This window comes from Schistocerca cancellata, chromosome 6, assembly GCF_023864275.1.
Source record: "Schistocerca cancellata isolate TAMUIC-IGC-003103 chromosome 6, iqSchCanc2.1, whole genome shotgun sequence".
In the NCBI taxonomy this organism is placed as follows: Eukaryota; Metazoa; Arthropoda; class Insecta; order Orthoptera; family Acrididae; genus Schistocerca; species Schistocerca cancellata.
This window is the reverse complement of record NC_064631.1, coordinates 725,159,927-725,181,554: the sequence shown is the minus strand read 5'-3', so window position 1 is coordinate 725,181,554 and position 21,628 is coordinate 725,159,927. Positions and strand designations below refer to the sequence as shown.

The following is a 21,628-nucleotide window of genomic DNA, read 5'->3' as shown; positions in this document are numbered from 1 at the left end:
CTCTGCCATGTAACCGAAATTTAACAGATTCCTTTTCGTACTCATGTAGATGACTCCACACTTTTTCGTTATTTAGAGTCAATTGCCACTTTTCGCACAGTAGAAATTTTGCAGTTGGTTTTGATCATCTGATGACTTTACGAGGTGGTAAATGACAATATGATCTGAAAACATTCTAAGATGCTTGCCCAGATTGTCTCCTAAATTGTTTATGTAGAATACGAACAGCAGACGGCCTCTAACACTACCTTGACGAACGTCAGATGTCACTTCTGTATTACTTCAAGACTTTCTGTCTGTTACTTTCTGAAGAAAATCACGAATCCAGTCGCACAATTGAGACGCACTTTGATTACACACAATTTCATTACAAACTGCTTTTGAGAAATGGTGTAAAAAACCTTCTGGAAATCGAAAAATATGGAATCAATTTGAGATTCCCTTTTGATATCACTTATTAGTTTGTGTGAATAAAGTGCCAGCTGTGTTTCACAAGAACGATATTTTCTGCATTCGTCTTGGCTGTCTGACACTAAATCGTTTTCTTCGAGGTAATTCATAATGTTCGAACGGAGTATACCTTCCAAAAATCCTACTGAAAATAGGCATTAGTGATACGGATCTGCAATTCAGCGTATTACTTCTATTTCCTTTCTTGAATATTGGTGTGACCTGTGCGACTTTCCATTCTTTAGGTATGGATCTTTCATCGATTGAGCGGTTGTATATGATTGTTAAGTTTGGAGCATATGCATGAGCATACTCCGAAAGGAATCTAATTGGTGTGCAATCTGAAACGGAGGACTGGCCTTTATTGAGAGATTTGAGCAGTTTTGCTGCACTGAGGACATACAGTTTTAAGATACGTTGGCAGCAGTTCTTGATTCGAATTCTGGAATATTTGCCTCGTCTTCTTAGGTGAAGGCACCGTCATTGGTAACATTACCATTGATATCACATAGTGGAAGTATTGGCTGTGTCTTGCCGCTGGTGTACTTTACATACGACTAGAATCTCTCTGGGTTTTTGCCACATTTCGAGACAGAATTTCATCGCACTGAAGTTAGAGCTAAATTTCGAGCTCCATTAATTCATTCAGACATCTTCCAATGTGTCTAATCTATACTCAATATTAGAAACAAAATACAAGCCATCGGTCTTGCCGCAGTGGTAACACCGGTTCCCGTCAGAACACCCAAGTTAAGCGCTGTCGGGCTGGGCTAGCACTTGGATGGGTGACCATCCAGTCTGCCGAGCGCTGTTGGCAAGCGGGGTGAGGCCAAATTGAGGAGCTACTTGATTGAGAAGTGGCGGCTCCGGTCTCGGAAACTGACATACGGCCGGGAGAGCGGTGTAACGACCACATGCCGCCCCCCCCCCCCCCCCATAACCGCATCCAGTGAAGCCTGTGGGATGAGGATGACACGGCGGCCGGTCGGTACCGTTGGGCCTTCGTGGCCTGTTCGGGAGGGGTTTAGTTTTTTAGAAACAAAATACAACATGAAAGTAAGAACCTAACTGATTGTGAACGAGGAGTACCCGAACAAACTGCCTATACCTGAGGTGCTGTTTGACAACGTTCCATAGCTGGTTCGACTGGGAAATAACAACAACACTTGGGCACATTATCAGAATATACTGCACAGAAACGCATCGCAGAATATCGTACTCGCACTATCGTTTGCTGACTCACTTGAGCAGCAGCGACATTTCTGGCCACCACGTTTACGAGATTGTCGGTATCGGCTTCATGTACGAGCATATACGATATTGAAGTGCTTGTGTTGTATGCATGCATATCCGAAGAAACAGGTACTGTGGGACTACATTCGTTATAATATTTCTTCTGGAAGTTCGAGTCTGGCTTGAAGCGTGCTCGGGTAGCCTGTTTGTAAGGCGACCACTTGTGATAAGCGGGAAATCTACATCTACATCTACGTCCATACTCCGCAAGCCACCTGACGGTGTGTGGCGGAGGGTACCTTCAGTACCTCTATCGGTTCTCCCTTCTATTCCAGTCTCGTATTGTTCGTGGAAAGAAGGATTGTCGGTATGCCTCTGTGTGGGCTCTAATCTCTCTGATTTTATCCTCATGGTCTCTTCGCGAGATATACGTAGGAGGGAGCAATATACTGCTTGACTCCTCGGTGAAGGTATGTTCTCGAAACTTCAACAAAAGCCCGTACCGAGCTACAGAGCGTCTCTCCTGCAGAGTCTTCCATTGGAGTTTATCTATCACCTCCGTAACGCTTTCGCGATTACTAAATGATCCTGTAACGAAGCGCGCTGCTCTCCGTTGGATCTTCTCTATCTCTTCTATCAACCCTATCTGGTACGGATCCCACACTGCTGAGCAGTATTCAAGCAGTGGGCGAACAAGCGTACTGTAACCTACTTCCTTTGTTTTCGGATTGCATTTCCTTAAGATTCTTCCAATGAATCTCAGTCTGGCATCTGCTTTACCGACGATCAACATTATATGATCATTCCATTTTAAATCACTCCTAATGCGTACTCCCAGATAATTTATGGTATTAACTGCTTCCAGTTGCTGACCTGCTATTTTGTAGCTAAATGATAAAGGATCTATCTTTCTGTATATTCGCAGCACATTACACTTGTCTACATTGAGATTCAATTGCCATTCCCTGCACCATGCGTCAATTCGCTGCAGATCCTCCTGCATTTCAATACAATTTTCCATTGTTACAACCTCTCGGTACACCACAGCATCATCTGCAAAAAGCCTCAGTGAACTTCCGATGTCATCCACCAGGTCATTTATGTATATTGTGAATAGCAACGGTCCTATGACACTCCCCTGCGGCACACCTGAAATCACTCTTACTTCGGAAGACTTCTCTCCATTGAGAATAACATGCTGCGTCCTGTTATCTAGGAACTCTTCAATCCAATCACACAATTGGTCTGATAGTCCATATGCTCTTACTTTGTTCATTAAACGACTGTGGGGAACTGTATCGAACGCCTTGCGGAAGTCAAGAAACACGGCATCTACCTGTGAACCCGTGTCTATGGCCTTCTGAGTCTCGTGGACGAATAGCGCGAGCTGGGTTTCACATGACCGTCTTTTTCGAAACCCATGCTGATTCCTACAGAGTAGATTTCTAGTCTCCAGAAAAGTCATTATACTCGAACACAATACGTGTTCCAAAATTCTGCAACTGATCGACGTTAGAGATATAGGTCTATAGTTCTGCACATCTGTTCGACGTCCCTTCTTGAAAACGGGGATGACCTGTGCCCTTTTCCAATCCTTTGGAACGCTACGCTCTTCTAGAGATCTGCGGTACACCGCTGCAAGAAGGGGGGCAAGTTCCTTCGCGTACTCTGTGTAAAATTGAACTGGTATCCCATCAGGTCCAGAGGCCTTTCCTCTTTTGAGCGATTTTAATTGTTTCTCTATCCCTCTGTCGTCTATTTCGATATCTACCATTTTGTCATCTGTGCGACAATCTAGAGAAGGAACTACAGTGCAATCTTCCTCTGTGAAACAACTTTGGAAAAAGACATTTAGTATTTCGGCCTTTAGTCTGTCATCCTCTGTTTCAGTACCATTTTGGTCGCAGAGTGTCTGGACATTTTGTTTTGATCCACCTACCGCTTTGACATAAGACCAAAATTTGTTAGGATTTTCTGCCAAGTCAGTACATAGAACTTTACTTTCGAATTCATTGAACGCCTCTCGCATAGCCCTCCTCACACTATATTTCGCTTCGCGTAATTTTTGTTTGTCTGCAAGGCTTTGGCTATGTTTATGTTTGCTGTGAAGTTCCCTTTGCTTCCGCAGCAGTTTTATAACTCGGTTGTAGTACCACGGTGGCTCTTTTCCATCTCTTACGATCTTGCTTGGCACATACTCATCTAACGCATAATGTACGACGGTTTTGAACTTTGTCCACTGATCCTCAACACTATCTGTACTTGAGACAAAACTTTTGTGTTGAGCCAACAGGTACTCTGAAATCTGCTTTTTGTCACTTTTTCTAAACAGAAAAATCTTCCTACCCTTTTTAATATTCCTATTTACGGCTGAAATCATCGATGCCGTAACCGCTTTATGATCGCTGATTCCCTGTTCTGCGTTAACTTTTTCAAATAGTTCGGGTCTGTTTGTCACCAGAAGGTCTAATATGTTATCCCCACGAGTCGGGTACTAGTGTCGGTTCGTCACAAATTTTCACTGTCATCATTCCATTATAGGGATGATGGTTACCCAGGATCGCAGTTGAGAATATATTTCATGTTCATGTGAATATAGCAAGCTAAATATCAGTACCACCATTAGTAATCAACACGTCGCTGCTGAAGTCGTTAATCAGATTGATTCGTAACGTCACTTGCAAAGTGTTCTGGGATAGCGCCACGGTGACCTAATATGTTGTTGCTGTTATTTCCTTTTCATCTGAACTATTTACCTCCACGTTTAATTTCTATCGAAGGCTTCAGAAAAGACTGCCCAACACTAAAATTTGTGTTGAATGTTTACATATTTATCATTTAAAAATGGTTCAAATGGCTCTATGGGACTTAACATCTGAGGTCATCAGTCCCCTAGACCTTAGAACTACTTAAACCTAACTAACCTAAGGACATGACACACACCCATGCCCGAGGGAGGATTCGAACCTGCAACCATAGAGTTTTCAAAAAATTTTCTCGCATTCTGCCAGTGTGAATTTAATCTCTCTTTTATTTCTACGACTGTCACTTATCCCTCGTGATAGCCTGATCTAATTTCATTATAGTCCATTACTCTTGTCTTCGCCTTACAACCTCTTTTCAAGACATTACCTACCTCTTTCAGTTGATTCTTTACCGTCTCTGACAAAATTACCACGTGCCTGGCAAATCTTAATGTTTTTATTTTTCTCCTTGCTCCTTTTCCAAATTTCTCTTCGATTTCCTTTAGTGCTTGCTCTATGCACAGAATGAATTACACAACAGTCCTGTTTGACTCCCTACTCAGTTTCAGCCTGTATTTCATGTCCTTTGATTTTTAGACTTGTAGTTTGATTCCTGTACAGTTGCAGATAACCTTTCGTTTCCTGTTTTTATGCCTGATGACTACAGAATTTCAGACTATATCCGAGTCAACACTGTCAACAACTTTTTGCATGACACTAAGCGCTACACACATAGTTTTACTTTATTCGAGTCTGCCTTCTAAGATTGCGTCCCGTATCTCTACATTTATCTGGAAACAGGAGTGATCTACCCTCCGCCCCACCCCCGTCGCCTCGTCTCCCAAACCACCGCGCCCGACCAGTCGTTCAATTCTTTTGTACGTCGTTGTGTTAGTATTTTGCAACCTTCACTTATTGAACTGGTGATGCGATAATATTCACGTGTGTCAATATTTTCTTAGAGGGAGCATTACGTTTTCCTGAAGTGTATGGGTATCTACTGCATCGCGTGTTTCATAAATCTCAGGTATGACCATGAACTATAAGCTGTAAGTGCTGAAGGAAAGGACATGTTCAAGCACCGGTCACTAGACGTCTCTGTCGAGCCTCTCGAAGAACGATAAGGATTATCTAGACATTATGCATTAAGTAAACGTTTCACGCAGTTCAGAGACAGTCGGCGGCGAGCGATCGCTCACCCGTCCTCCGCCCCCCCCCCCCTCCGCCCCCCCTCTCTCCGCTCTCGCTCCCCCCCCCCCTCTCTCTCTCTCTCTCTCTCTCTCTCTCTCTCTCTCTCTCTCTCTCTCTCTCACACACACACACACACACATACACACACACACACACACACATAGAAATAACTGTCGGTAGAATCGGGATTTACTGCGTTTTATCTGTGGAAACTGCGGTGAAACGTTATTATTGGCAGTCGTTTGTGTTCAGTTGAATTCTGCAGTGGACGTTATAGTATTCTGATGAAGCTCCAGCTTGTCACCTTCTGGAGTAGAATCAACTGATGGTGGAGCACCACAATCAGGAGTAATTTATAGCGTGGAAAGATAGAGGCAAAAGAAAAAAAATAGGAAAAACATTGGAGATGGCGATACAACGCCCATTAGTGCTGGTTTTTGGATAAAAGAGCGCTTCGTTGAAAGGTAACGAAAACCAACGTCGAGAGGCCCGGAAAACTATGGCAGTAGATCTCCGAATGACCTAGCTGAGGTAAAAGTTTCCACGAAGTTAACAATTGACAAGGCGTTCGACTACTCTGAATTCTCGAATTCGGCTAATCTTGTGATATGGTGAACAGCAAGGCGGATGTTGACAAACATACACTCACTCACTTATTCTCTGAGTGGCATAAAATTCCTGACTCACCGCATCAACATACTTCCTACCAATGCTGAATCGCTTTTTTTAAAATTCTCACTAACAATTAATACAAAACCTACTTGGACTTCTCCAATTTACTTTTTGATATGTTGTTAGGTAGAACAACATTACAAGGTATAATCAACGACAAAACTATTGGTACTTACAGACGTTTGCGTTATGTATCAATATTTAGCTACGCTGCACGTTATATTAACAACTGGTTGTTTCTCATCGATACGATTTTCAACATAGTTTAAATGCACCAGCTTTCTCAGGTGCTGAAGGTGCAACCGTTTGTGGCATCGTATTTCCAGGAACTGCAGCCCAATTCTTCCACGACCTGTTTTCTACAGAACATTGATACAATGACTGTTTCTTTTCCACGTTATGCTCTAAAACTCGTGTATTCAAGTGTGCTCGTTTGCATAGTGTGTGGAAGGGATTGGGGAGGTGCGGGAATGCGGTGAAAACGTGTCTTTACATCGGAGTGGGGTGATAATGGTGGCACATAATCTCTGAGAACAACCGTGGTAAATGTAAAATTCGAAAAAACGTTGCAGCAAAAGAAACACTACTGATACTGTCGATGTTAAAATAATACCTAGGAAGTGTTAACAACCTGAGATATAAGGAACGTGACGTGACTGAACCACGTGGGAACCTGTTGTCACGCATGCAATCTCGTCTCTTTTCATTGTTTCACGGAACGAAGCTTCTGCAAGTGCAACTCCTACAGCGCAAAGTTCGTCCGTAGGTTCTCTGTGAGAAATAAATGAAGAAAGCGAATGACGACATAAGACTTTGGTGCCGTTAAATTGTGTGTCAGTTTTTGCTTTTGTAAAGTAGAAAATCAAGCACTTGTCTGTGCTTTTCAGTATTTTCCGCTTCCAAAGACGTCAAGCACGTGTTCTGTACCTCTCTTTGAAGTGCTTTGGCTGAATGTATGAAATCTGTTTTGTTGCTGCCAGAGCTTGAAGCAGGCCTTCGCATCCAGCCAAGTGATTTGTTGGCTACGCACCGCCGCAATTCTGAACTGGGAACCGGAATAGTACATGCACAGCATCCAGTTGCGCTACTTTGTCGTCGATGGTCGACTGTGTAAGTGCACGCTATTTCACAGGCGAGTACGTGACGAGAGCCTACCACCTGCCGTAACACAAACGGCCGCAGAGAGCACGAATACGAGTGTTGGAACTTAAATAGTGGCAACTATTTATTCACAACCGATACAAAAGAGTTACATGTTTGCATCTGTTGTTGTCCTTCAAAGTAGTCACCAGCGTTGTGTAGAACCCGTTGCCAGCGATGTGGAAGGCGTAGTATACCGTTAGCAGAGCCTGTTCTGTTGATGGTGGGAATGGAGCTGTCTACTGCCTATAGAATCTCTGGAACAGTTCTGAAGCGAATGCCACGTAGAGGTTCCTTTATCTTCAGAATCAAATCAAAGTCACGAGGACTTATGTCTGGGGAGTATCGTGGATGGTACAGTACTTCCCAGTCCCATCGACCGAACAGCTTGCGCTGTACGCTCCCGGGCACTGTCGTGCAAAATGATGGGTGGGTTACGCAGAAAGTGTCGCCGCTTCTTTCGCAACGCTGGTCGCAGGTGATGCTCCAAAAACCGAACAGTAATGCTGTGCATTGACGGTCTGCCGTGGAGGAACGTAATGCGTTAGGACAACATAGTGACACCGTTACGTCAGACCGCTCACTCACGAGAGACTGTGTTTCCCTCGATTGTGCGCACGCCGCTGACGTGGGACGGGCGAGTCCATTTGCTCGGAGGTAAAGTAGGTATGCCAACAACGTGTGCTGTCAGCGACAATGGTACATTCCACTGCATAATGTCCCCACAGCAGTGTTGCGACTATTTAAGTTCCAAGCTACTGATAAGATCACTCCTTCGGCGTCGTGTATTCGACCAGAGTTGTCTCCGTGCCGATCATCGGCCGAACTTTACGGTTAAGCTATTCTCTCATCTTCTAGCAGTGTCACCAACTAGGAGAAGCTGGTGACCTACGAGCCACAGTTAGCTCTGACGGTTCCAGGCTGAACCATTCGTAGTCACTGGCAGTCCTCTGAAGAAGATCAAGGAACGCGTTACTTCGATTGTCCTTCTGCTCAGTTGTGAGGTTTCTCGGCATCATTTTGCCACAGACCTTTCGCATGTGCAAAACTTAGGTCAAAATTTAATGTACGGTGAAAATGTTGAAGTTAAACTGGTCACCCATCATCCTTGTTGTTAAACGTCGATCTGATCTCATAAGAGCACGCACACGGTCGACGTTTTCGTCAGTTTTTGAAGCTGAAAGTCTCGCTGAGCGAGTTCATCTTCAACGTGTTCCCGGTCTTCCAAAAATGATCTATGCCAGCGAAAACTTGTGCCCTCGATAAGCGATGTTTCCCATAGGCTTCTTTCAACTTCTTCAAAGGTCACTCTCTTGGACTCCCCGAGTTTAACACAAGACTTGATGGTATAATTTTGCTTTAAATTCCGCTGCTCCATTTTCGTAACACAAAATAACACAACTTCGCTGACGGTGCTCTCAAAAATTACATGATGGCTGTACGGAGCTGAAACTCGAACTGAGCATCTGGAAGGGACGATCACACTGGTCTACACAAGTAGAACAATGCAGCATTGCCAGATCGCTCGCAGTGTTGTCAGTCTTATCACTTTTCTCACACATAGGTAGACGTAGATCCGCACTGTTAGAGAGATGGACATGTGCCTTCAGATTAAGGACAATAAGGTACGGCCCCAATCGTCAGACTTTCGAACACTGTGTTTTACCGCAAACTTGGTAACTGTGTGTGCTACCACAGCAGTGAGTTGTGGGCTTACCTTGGGCGAGGAGATCTTGAGGTAGACGATGGTGGGGGCGAGAGAGGTCTTGGCGAGCTGCGACGGGTGGTTGATGGTGTCGCAGTCGAGCACGACCAGCTGCAGGGTGCGGGCCAGCTCGAAGATGCGCTCGATCTCGGCCTGCACCTCGGCCAGGCACGTGGACCGCGAGTTGGTCCGCTCCATGATGGCGCGCTTGGACGGGTTGTTCAGCAGCGACCGCTTCGCCAGCGAGATGTCGGCCATGACGCGCGTTATGATGATGCTGTGCAACGGGCAGACAGCGGCGCTTCACTCGACTGCTCGCCACAGACAACAACTGTTCAAGAATGGAAACACTATCTCGTAAATGGCAAAAAGTTACTTATGTCCCAATCAAGAGGGGTATGTTTTTGGGTAGGAAAACGATACAGCTTGTAAGCATTCGTCGCTCAGCATAGGCTAAACGTTTTAATTTGACATTCCTTGGCGTTTCTTAATGGGAGGGGAGAATAACAGAGACTATAATTACGGTTCCATTTGTTTCTTGCTTGTCCCCAACAAGGATCCCTTACCAGCTCGTCACTTTTCCTCACCTCCTTGACACCACTGAACAAATCCTGGTGTGCTGCTGCACCTGTGTCAACACACCCCACATACTCTCCATATCCTCTCCCAGCGCAATTTTAAGAATGAAATCTTCCCTGACGTCTGTTTCCCCTATCAGATTCAACCCGTTAATCCCTGCCACTTCCCAGTTTCAGAGCTCACTCCTTCCCCATCCGTCTTTTTCCTCCTGTCGAGCTTGTCCTGACCTCTCTCTTAGGTACCTCCATCCTATATCCCGTGCTTACCAACCACTCATCCTCCCACATTATACCGATCTCCGCAACCCATCCCAACTGAACCAAGTATCTCCACAAAAATTTCACTACCCCAATGGACCAACCGATGTTCTCTCTCCTCATTACTCCTACTATATGTAGGTCCGCCCAATCAAGTGATGGCGTAGTGTAATGCACTGCAGTGCATGTTTTAATTTGCTCCGATCTCATTATCACCGTTTTTAAATGTCAGACGTTTTCTTATGTTATTTCGAGTATAATCAACGGAAACCGTATTTTTATTTATTTTAAAAATATTTACATACATCTCATCGTGTTAAAATGTTTATTCCATCCTTGTATATTTGAAGCTCTTCTGGCTGAAGCGATGAGTACTGTTCAGTTGCCAACCCACCTGTGGGACGATGGAATGAATTAAGAATAAGCGACTTGCTTGAGAACACGAGTAGCGTATTGCTGTCCCTCCAGTGCACATCATACTGGCCACGCACTACGGCATATTCTATAGATTAGTTCGACTATTGTGATATGAATCGTGTTGGTTTACAATCCCCCACCCCACACACACAGACACACAATTTTTTGTTTCTATCAGTATCGCAGCACATTAATTCACAAAAGATGGAGATTGGATCAGAGATGTTAACGGACGCATAATATCCTCCTTTCGATGCCAGAGTATGAAATGTGGTGGGTGTTAGGTTATTCTAAATATCAGACTTATGAAGACACTTTCTACTGTGAAGTGTCATAGGTTGTTAAAAAAGCATAAAGGAATGATCTTTCGAAGCTCTTGTACTTTCGTCTAGTGTTTTTCCGACTAATATTAACAAATTTCCATGTTCCACCCTCACTTTCTTTTGTGGTGGCCACCTTGTATCCAAGTTTGTGTTCCCACATGATCTTTATATTTCCAGACGAGATTTATAAATGAAATACCGGTATGCAAAACAGTATTGTCTAGTGACACTGTTTCCGATCTTACAGTTCATCGTTCGCTGATAGGTATTGCATCTAGGTGTTTAAGAAAATCGATAATAATTTATTTCCATTTCATTTCCTTAAAACTATTGTTATATGTTGACACAATCAAATATATACTTTACATTGCCGGTATGGAGAGTATCAAACCGCCATCTTAAGATCAATAGGCAGCACAGTAGTCTTAGCATAGTTGAGGAACTGGATTGAACCTGGGTCCACCATGGCCGGAGTCTAACGCTCTACGCACCAGACTGCCACGGTCACATAATAAATGTAAAATCATCACTTTATTTTGCTGATTCACTCTCTCTTTCGTGTTCTTTTTTTAATTCGGTCGTATATTCGGATTAGTGTCGAGATCCGGTGTGTCGGCCAGCTTGTGGATGGTTTTTAAGGCGGTTTTCCATCTGCCTCAGCGAATGCGGGCTAGTTCCCCTTATTCCACCTCAGTTACACTATGTCGGCGACTGCTACGCAAACCCTCTCTCCACGTACGCGACGCGTACGCCATAATTACTCTACCACGCAAACACTGGGGTTACATTCGTCTGGAATGAGACGTTCCAGAGGGGGAGAGTGTGGGGGAGGGGGGGATAGTTCAGCAACATCATAAAGAGATATACACTTAAAAACACAATGAAAAAAGAACAGGAAATAAGTAGCCGGAAGAGCGCAAGAGAGAACACAGCGAGTATATGAAGAGAATTTGGCAGGAGCGAAAATAATACATAATATATATCAAAAATCACCATCCAGTCCATGGCTAAAGGTACTGCGTACCAATAATAGCTACTTTTTGTGCTATTCGATTTGCCTATTGAACGGGGGGAAAATGTCGGCCTATATTCCTTAGCAGGCACTTTAATCTTTCTTAGCCCCAAAAATGTGACAAGTTTCGTCGAAACTGATCACCGCAGTGACAGTGGACTTAGCAGTGTGTTACAGATTAGTTAGTTAGTGACATGTTCTGTAGATAATTTGAACGGTTCTTTTATAGAAAAATGGTTCGGAACGAGTCAGATTAGAGAATGTGTTCTTGTCCACTGCCGCAAGACTAGAATGGCGGAACTACGGAGTGGCCTCAGGGAGTGCGACGTGCAGAGATGTATTGAGCTCTGGCAGGGACGACACGTGGACTCACCCGGACCTACTGTGAAGAGGAACATCTTTAATTGGTCGTATATAACAAATAGACAAATTTGTAGCATCAGTCTCGTTTCTTCCTGGCCAGACGCGGAAACTACGTTTTTCGTAGAGCGCAAAGACACGTAGGTACTGATCTTGTCGCCCCCCGCCACTGAGATGATCGATTCTCATGAAAGTTGCCACAAGAATCGTGCACGACAGCAACACCTAAATAGGTAACATTTTTGTGTGCTATAATGAAGACAAAAAAAAATGAACTTCGCTCAGCATTAAAAAGATTCTCGGATCTCGGTGATCAGTTAGCTGCATATTAAAAGACCACAAGAAAACTCCGAGTCAGATGTTAACTAGGAAAATAGAAGTTAACGACATGACGATATACGGTTTTAGAATAAGTCTTCCACGTGTCAGTGGGAAAGGAATAAAATGACGGAAACAGAAAGCATTACAGATACTGCAATATTTTTATGCCTGTGGCATATGCTGATTAAAATCGCATCCGTATGCCAGCTACAGGGTGGCTAACGTTACTGAAAGTTTTCAGGTGGGAATCGCAATACAGCATGTCCAAAGGACGTTCGCGTGCCGTCTTTCAGACTTTCAGAAATATCGAATCATTGGCGTAACAGACATGGGATCATCGTACCGCAAGTGCACAGACAGTCGGCTTTGCCGCAGCGACGACAGAACGAGTGGTGACGGAGGGGTCAGCAGAACAGTAGGCGCAGGCCCACCCACAAGGAGAGCAGATCGGTTGCAGGCAGTGTGTCACCACGAACAGTCTCTGGAGCAGATTAGTGGAAGACGACTTGAGATTTCCACTAGCCCACGTCGTTTATCACTGATGTAGTATCAGAGACAATAGAGATTTGCTCGGTGTACAGGTAGAGTGAACTGGGACATCGAGTGGCGTTCTGTGGTTCTCGGCGACGATATATACTTCTGTTTGTGGCGATCAGTTTGATTTCAACGTGTCCATAGACGATGTTAGGGAACGTTGCAGGAAGCAGATATTCTTGAGGCCTACAACTGTCCAACTCCTGGAATCATGATGTGTGGCCCAACTGGATAGTGCAACAGGTCAGTACTGATGATCACTGAAATGAAGCTGAATGCTCGGCAGTATGTGACAAGAATGGTAACCCATATTTTCATTCGCTGCGTGACCAGGTTACCAAATGGTGTATTCCACGAGGGTTATGCAGAACCCAAGGCTGCAGTTCACATCATTGACGCCTTTAGAAGGTGATAAAACTTTTGAGACAGCTTCGTAATTATCAACAGCTAGGAACTAAGCGGGCGAATTCCATCGTGGACATATCACTCTTGGAGAAGGTCCATGTGAGGTAAGTAGCAAAACAGTAACCTGAGCAATGTGCGCAATATGCTGTTAGACGGTAGCTTTGCTTAAGATGACTGCCACATTTGTTGGATAATGACGAAACACAAACGAGAAAACTAATTTATCAGCAACGACCAGACAGTTTTAAAAAGTATCGAACGTATTTTAGTAACCGATTTGGTAACGTGGATGGGAGCCTGTGTCCACCACTGCACGCCACAAGCGGAACAGCCACAACGACAGTGGGAAGGAGCACGCTATTCTGCACTGCAAAAAACTAGGTCGATTTCGTCTCCAGAGATATTATTTCCAGTATTTTATGAAGTGCAAAGGTTTCTTTTTACTGAATGCCTTGCAAAAAATGAAACAATAATAGACAAATAACTTTAAGAAAAAAAAGGCGCAGCACGGAGGAATTATTCGAAGGAGACGGAAATCGCTGGATTTGATGTGCATGTACAGACAAACAAACGATTACTACTTCAGAAAATTTGGATGATATATTCAGGAGATAGAGCTCCACAAACTAAGAAAGCCAATATCGCCTTGGTCCAGCCTTTGGCCCATATGGAAGCATTATTCGGCCTGGCATTGATCGGTAGAGTTGTGGGATGCCCTCCTGAAGGGATACCGTGCCAAATTCTATCCAACTGGCGCGTTGGATCGTCGAAATACCTAGCTAGTTGGAAGGCGCTGCTACAAACGTTCTCAGTTACGGAGAGATCATAAGTAGGGTTTGCCAAGCACGAAGATAAGTACACTCCTGGAAATTGAAATAAGAACACCGTGAATTCATTGTCCCAGGAAGGGGAAACTTTATTGACACATTCCTGGGGTCAGATACATCACATGATCACACTGACAGAACCACAGGCACATAGACACAGGCAACAGAGCATGCACAATGTCGGCACTAGTACAGTGTATATCCACCTTTCGCAGCAATGCAGGCTGCTATTCTCCCATGGAGACGATCGTAGAGATGCTGGATGTAGTCCTGTGAAACGGCTTGCCATGCCATTTCCACCTGGCGCCTCAGTTGGACCAGCGTTCGTGCTGGACGTGCAGACCGCGTGAGACGACGCTTCATCCAGTCCCAAACATGCTCAATGGGGGACAGATCCGGATAGCTTGCTGGCCAGGGTAGTTGACTTACACCTTCTAGAGCACGTTGGGTGGCACGGGATACATGCGGACGTGCATTGTCCTGTTGGAACAGCAAGTTCCCTTGCAGGTCTAGGAATGGTAGAACGATGGGTTCGATGACGGTTTGGATGTACCGTGCACTATTCAGTGTCCCCTCGACGATCACCAGTGGTGTACGGCCAGTGTAGGAGATCGCTCCCCACACCATGATGCCGGGTGTTGGCCCTGTGTGCCTCGGTCGTATGCAGTCCTGATTGTGGCGCTCACCTGCACGGCGCCAAACACGCATACGACCATCATTGGCACCAAGGCAGAAGCGACTCTCATCGCTGAAGACGACACGTCTCCATTCGTCCCTCCATTCACGCCTGTCGCGACACCACTGGAGGCGGGCTGGACGATGTTGGGGCGTGAGCGGCAGACGGCCTAACGGTGTGCGGGACCGTAGCCCAGCTTCATGGAGACGGTTGCGAATGGTCCTCGCCGATACCCCAGGAGCAACAGTGTCCCTAATTTGCTGGGAAGTGGCGGTGCGGTCCCCTACGGCACTGCGTAGGATGCTACGGTCTTGGCGTGCATCCGTGCGTCGCTGCGGTCCGGTCCCAGGTCGACGGGCACGTGCACCTTCCGCCGACCACTGGCGACAACATCGATGTACTGTGGAGACCTCACGCCCCACGTGTTGAACAATTCGGCGGTACGTCCACCCGGCCTCCCGCATGCCCACTATACGCCCTCGCTCAAAGTCCGTCAACTGCACATACGGTTCACGTCCACGCTGTCGCGGCATGCTACCAGTGTTAAAGACTGCGATGGAGCTCCGTATGCCACGGCAAACTGGCTGACACTGACGGCGGCGGTGCACAAATGCTGCGCAGCTAGCGCCATTCGACGGCCAACACCACGGTTCCTGGTGTGTCCGCTGTGCCGTGCGTGTGATCATTGCTTGTACAGCCCTCTCGCAGTGTCGGGAGCAAGTATGGTGGGTCTGACACACCGGTGTCAATGTGTTCTTTTTTCCATTTCTAGGAGTGTAGTAGAAACTCTCGATGCTTGCGGGCGAACATTATCTTGCTGAAATATAAGCCCTGATTGTCTTGCCATGAAGAGCAATAAAACGGGCGTACAATATTGTCAACGTACCGCTGGGCTGTAAGGGTGCTGTGGATGACAACCAAACGGGTGCTGCTGTTAAAAAAAAATGGCACCCCAGACCACCATTCATGGTTGCCGGGCTGTACAGTTGGCGACATTCAGGTCGATATCCTGCTGCTGTATGGGGCGGCTCAAGACACGTCTTCGGCCTGGAATCTCGTTGACTGTAATGGAACTGCCTTCACTGATGAGACCCGCTTCGAACTGAGCTCCCACGACCAGAGAAGACGCGTCTGGAGACGGGCAGCACGGCGGCGGGACGCCAGACTGACTGCCGCCCGCCACACGGTCGACATACAGGAGTGACGTTCTGGGTGTCATTTCTTTTCATAGCTGGTCCCCTTTGGTTCTCATGCGCGGCGTCCTTACAGCACAGCTGTACGTTGACGGTGTTCTGCGTCCCGGTTTGTTGCCCTTCGCGCTAAGCCAACTTGGGCTGCACATAGCGAGAGCTTCTATTGCTTATCTTCGTGCTTGTCAAACCCTCTCTTGGCCAGCAAGGTTGTCGGGTCTCTCCCCTACTGAGAACGTTAGAAGCACAGCCTTCCAACCAGTTCCGTATTTTGACGATCTAACGCGCCGATTGGGCAGAATTTTGCACGCTATCCCCCTGGAGGACACCCAACAACTATCAATCAATACCGAGTCTAATAACTGCTTACGCACGAGCTAGAGGAGGAGCAGCGCGTTATTGACTTACTCAATCTTTGAAGCTCTTTCTCGTGAATAAAACGTCCATGTTTTCTGAAATTTTAACTATTTGTTTGTCTATGGTACATCACACTTACCGATTTCCGCCCCATTCGGACAACTTTTCGTGGTGTGTGGTACTTTTTATCTGACAACGCATAAGACAAGTCTCTATGACCAATTGGATGAAAACATACTTACGAGGGGCGTTTGAAAAGTCCGTACAAAGTACGAGAGATGGCACCACCGGCGCGTATCGAGGTCATATTTAGTTAGCAGCATCTTTGAAAAGAACGCACACGAAGTTTCAGCCATGTTGGTCAATTTCTTTGTGTTTGGCATTCGTGTAACTCAAGGAAGTCGAGTGATTGTCAAAAAATGGACGAACAAAAATTTCGTGTGGTGATGAAACATTACTTTATGAAATGCAAAACGCGTCAGGAGGCTAAAGAGAGGCTTGATAAACATTACGGTGACTCTGTACCTTCGATTAGAACAGTTTATAAATGGTTTCAAAATTTTCGCAGAGGCCATATGGGCACAAGTGATGCTGAACGTTGTGGACGCCCTGTGGAGGTTACGACTCCATAAATCACTGTTAAAATCCATGATATAGTGACGGATGACAGAAGAGTTAAGGTGCGTGAGATTGCTAGTGCTGTGGGAATCTCGAATGAACGAGTACATAATATTTTGCGTAAACATTTAGACATGAGAAAGCTATCTGCAAGATATGTTCCGCGATTGTTCACGCTCGACCAAAAACGGAATCATGTGAAGTGTTGCAAGGATGGTTTGCAGCTGTTCAGGAAGAATCCGCAGGGCTTTAAGCGTCGTTTCGTCACTGTGGATGAAAAACGGATACATTACTATACGCCTGAGACCAAACAACAATCTAAACAATGGGTTACCAAGGGAGACTCTGCACCAAAAACAAACGAGAAGACCATTCCTTCGGCCAGAAAGGTAATGGCGACTGTCTTTTGTGATTCGCAAGGGATAATCCTCATCGACTGTATGGAAGAGTGTAAAACTATTACAGAGGTATATTATTCATCGTTATTAGAACGTTTGAAAACTGAGCTGCAGGAAAAACGCCGGTGATTGGAACGCAAAAAAGTCCTTTTCCATTACGACCATACACCAGCACACACACATCAGCAGTTATGGTCGGAAAATTAATGGAAATAGGATTCCAACTTGTTTCACATCCCCACTATTCTCCACACTTAGCTCCCTCAGAATACTGTTTGTTCCCCAATTTGGCGAAATGGCTGGCGGGACAAAGATTTTATTCAAACGAGGAGGTGATTGCAGCAACTAATAGCTATTTTGCAAACTTGGACAATTCCTATTATTCGGAAAGGATCGACGGATTAGAACAGCGTTGCACGAAGTGTAGAAATCTAGAAGGAGACTATGTCGAAAAATAAAAAAGGTTTACGCCAAACACGTAAGTAGTTTTTATTTTTGCACGGACTTTTCAAACACCCCTCCTAAGAAGAGTCCTAGAGTATATCGTCTTACATCACGATAATGCGACAGCTGCGGTGGACTTAGTATCCGTGTAGCAATGGTAGTGTTTTCCGAGCGGTAACGAATTCACAACGAGACATCTATTGCGTTAAAAAATTTTTGGACACTTCAGAGAAGTCTAGAGGCAGAATCACGTCGTGAAACAAAATGTATTTTATGCAAATGGAGCTATTATTTATTGAAACCAGTTTTAAAAGTTTGCGTTTATTGGAGGCGAACGGGATCTAACCTTAGGTTCGCTTAAAAACTGTATCCAGTCCTGATGTTCTTAAGATGCGCGGATTCGACAGACATCTATGTCACATCACATCACATCTCACAGGATGGCGACCACGCCACGTGTGAGATGTCACAGTCAAACAAACAACATTCGGAATTTGCATATAATTAAAGGGCAAGTTTATCGGCATGACTGAAATTAAAGTAACTTAAAACCTTGAATCAAATTTTAAGCACGTTATGCATACAGGGCTGAAAGCAAGGGGAAACTACAGCCGTAATTTTTCCCCAGGGCATGCAGCTTTACTGTATGGTTAAATGATGATGGCGTCCTCTTGGGTAAAATATTCCGGAGGTAAAATAGTCCCCCATTCGGATCTCCGGGCGGGGACTACTCAAGAGGACGTTGTTATCAGGACAAGAAAACTGGCGTTTTACGGATCGGAGCGTGGAATGTCAGATCCCTTAATCGAGCAGGTAGGTTAGAAAATTTACAAAGAGAAATGGATGGGTTAAAGTTAGATATAGTGGGAATTAGTGAAGTTCGGTGTCAGGAGGAACAAGAGTTTTTGTCAGGTGAATACAGGGTTATAATTACAGAATCAGATAGGGGTAATGCAGGAGTAGGTTTAATAATGAAGAAAAAAATAGGAGTGAGGGTAAGCTACTACAAACAGCATAGTGAACGCATTATTGTGGCCAAGATAGATGCAAAGCCGACGCCTACAACAGTAGTGCAAGTTTATATGCCAACTAGCTCCGCAGATGACGAAGAAATTGATGAAATGTATGATGAGATAAAAGAAATTATTCAGGTAGTGAAGGGAGACGAAAATTTAATAGTCATGGGTGATTGGAATACGAGAGTAGGAAAAGGGAGAGATGGAAACATAGTAGGTGAATATGGATTGGGGCTAAGAAATGAAAGAGGAAGCCGTCTGGTAGAATTTTGCACAGAGCATAACTTAATCATAGCTAACACTCGGTTCAAGAACCGTAAAAGAAGGTTGTATACATGGAAGAATCCTGGAGATACTAGAAGGTATCAGATAGATTATATAATGGTAAGACAGATATTTAGGAACCAGGTTTTAAATTGTAAGACAATTCCAGGCGTAGATGTGGACTCTGACCACAATCTATTGGTTATGAACTGTAGATTAAAACTGAAGAAACTGCAAATAGGTGGGAATTTAAGGAGATGGGACCTGGATAAACTGACTAAACCACAGGTTGTACAGAGTGCAAAATGGATAAGATGGCTAGAGGACAAATGTAAGGATGTAGAGGCTTATCTCACTAGGGGTGAGATAGATACTGCCTACAGGAAAATTAAAGAGACCTTCCGAGAAAAGAGAACCACTTGTATGAATATCAAGAGCTCAGAAGGAAACTCAGTTCTAAGCATAGAAGGGAAAGCAGAAAGGTGGAAGGAGTATATAGAGGGTCTATACAAGGGCGATGTACTTGAGGACAATACTATGGAAATGGAAGAGGATGTAGATGTAGATGAAGATGAAGATGAAATGGGAGATACGATACTGCGTGAAGAGTTTGACAGAGCACCGAAAGACCTGAGCCGAAACAAGGCCCCCGGAGTAGACAACATCTGGTGAGCAAGATGTATGAGACAGGCGAAATACCCTCAGACTTCAAGAAGAATATAATAATTCCAATCTCAAAGAAAGCAGGTGTTGACAGATGTGAAAATTACCGAACAATCAGTTTAATAAGTCACGGATGCAAAATACTAACACGAATTCTTTACAGACGAATGGGAAAACTGGTAGAAGCCGACCTCGGGGAAGATCAGTTTGGATTGCGTGGAAATATTGGAACACGTGCGGTAATACCGACCTTACGACTTATCTTAGAAGAAAGATTAAGGAAAGCCAAACATAAGTTTCTAGCATTTGTAGACTTAGAGAAAGCTTAACTTAGTGTGCCTTCGAGACGACCTGTGGGTGAGACGTTAAGTTGCTGCTGTTTTTTTTCTGTATGTTAATAAGGTCAACATCTTACCAGAAATACCATAGACATGTATGGGGTGATTCCGTTAGAAACTTTCAGGGAGAATTGGAAAAGAATGAATTTGAGGTAAGGGATCCTGGTCGGGAAACGACCGAGTCGAAAGTTATAATCGAAAATCGTTCTGATACCCTTGACAGGGACCCTTTTTCACTGTAAGCGCCTTGTTTTCCAAGAAAAAATGTTCAGTAAACGTACGCTCTAAAGTTCATACCTTAAGAGCTATGATCATTTGTTCATTTCGCTTCTGTGAAACATATCTTCTACTGAACAAGTGTTCACAGCTCTTAAGGGATCCATTTCAGCGTCCGTGTTTACTTGCCAATTTTTTTCTTGTTTTGGTCCATACCGTCTCCTCCCAAAATACGGAAAGCAAAGAGATTGCAGTTGAAGAGGTCAATTATCAGAGGTATCAGAACGATTTTCACCTATAACTTTCGACTAGGTCATTTCCTGACCAGAATCCTTTACCTCAAACTGATAGACTTACCCTTATCCATCAGCCGTGGAAGTTTTTAACAGTATCACGGAATCACGCTGGGAAGATCAGTTTGGACTCCGTAGAAATATTGGAACACGTGCGGCAATACTGACCTTACGACTTACCTTAGAAGAAAGATTAAGGAAAGGCAAACATAAGTTTCTAGCATTTGTAGACTTAGAGAAAGCTTTTGACAATGTTGACTGGAATACTCTCTTTCAAATTCTGAAGGTGGCAGGGGTAAAATATAGGGAGCGAAAGGCTATTTACAATTTGTATAGAAACCAAATGGCAGTTATAAGAGTTGAGGGGCATGAAAGGGAAGCAGTGGTTGGGAAGGGAGTGAGACAGGGTTGTTGCCTCTCCCCGATGTTATTCAATCTGTATATTGAGCAAGCAGTGAAGGAAACAAAAGAAAAATTCGGAGTAGGTATTAAAATCCATGGAGAAGAAATAAAAACTTTGAGGTTCGCTGATGACATTGTAATGCTGTCAGAGACAGCAAAGGACTTGGAAGAGCAGTTGAACGGAATGGATAGTGTCTTGAAAGGGGGATATAAGATGAACATCAACAAAAGCAAAACGAGGATAATGGAATGTAGTCGAATTAAGTCGGGTGATGCTGAGGATATTAGATTAGAAACTGATACACTTAAAGTAGTAAAGGAGTTTTGATATTTGGGGAGCAAAATAACTGATGATGATCGAAGTAGAGAGGATATAAAATGTAGACTGGCAATGGCAAGGAAAGCGTTTCTGAAGAAGAGAAATTTGTTAACATCGAGTATAGATTTAAGTGTCAGGAAGTCGTTTCTGAAAGTATTTGTATGGAGTGTAGCCATGTATGGAAGTGAAACATGGACGATAAATAGTTTAGACAAGAAGAGAGTAGAAGCTTTCGAAATGTGGTGCTTCAGAAAAATGGTGAAG

The 21,628-nt window shown here is 44.5% G+C and overlaps 1 protein-coding gene and 1 pseudogene across 18 annotated transcripts in view; one reads left to right on the top strand and one right to left on the bottom strand.

Annotated features, from left to right (window-relative positions):
• LOC126088523 (voltage-dependent L-type calcium channel subunit beta-1) overlaps positions 1 to 21,628 on the bottom strand; it is a 757,906-nt gene that overhangs the window by 93,698 nt on the left and 642,580 nt on the right. For all 18 annotated transcript variants that reach the window (XR_007519958.1, XR_007519952.1, XR_007519955.1 and 15 more), the window contains one exon: positions 9,148 to 9,412. Coding sequence is in view for 9 of the 18 variants with exons in the window: in XM_049906678.1 (XP_049762635.1) it covers positions 9,148 to 9,412 (265 nt within the window). In the remaining 9 variants the exon portion in view is untranslated. The remainder of the gene's footprint in view (positions 1 to 9,147; positions 9,413 to 21,628) is intronic.
• On the top strand, positions 1,150 to 1,267 carry LOC126089774 (5S ribosomal RNA; annotated as a pseudogene).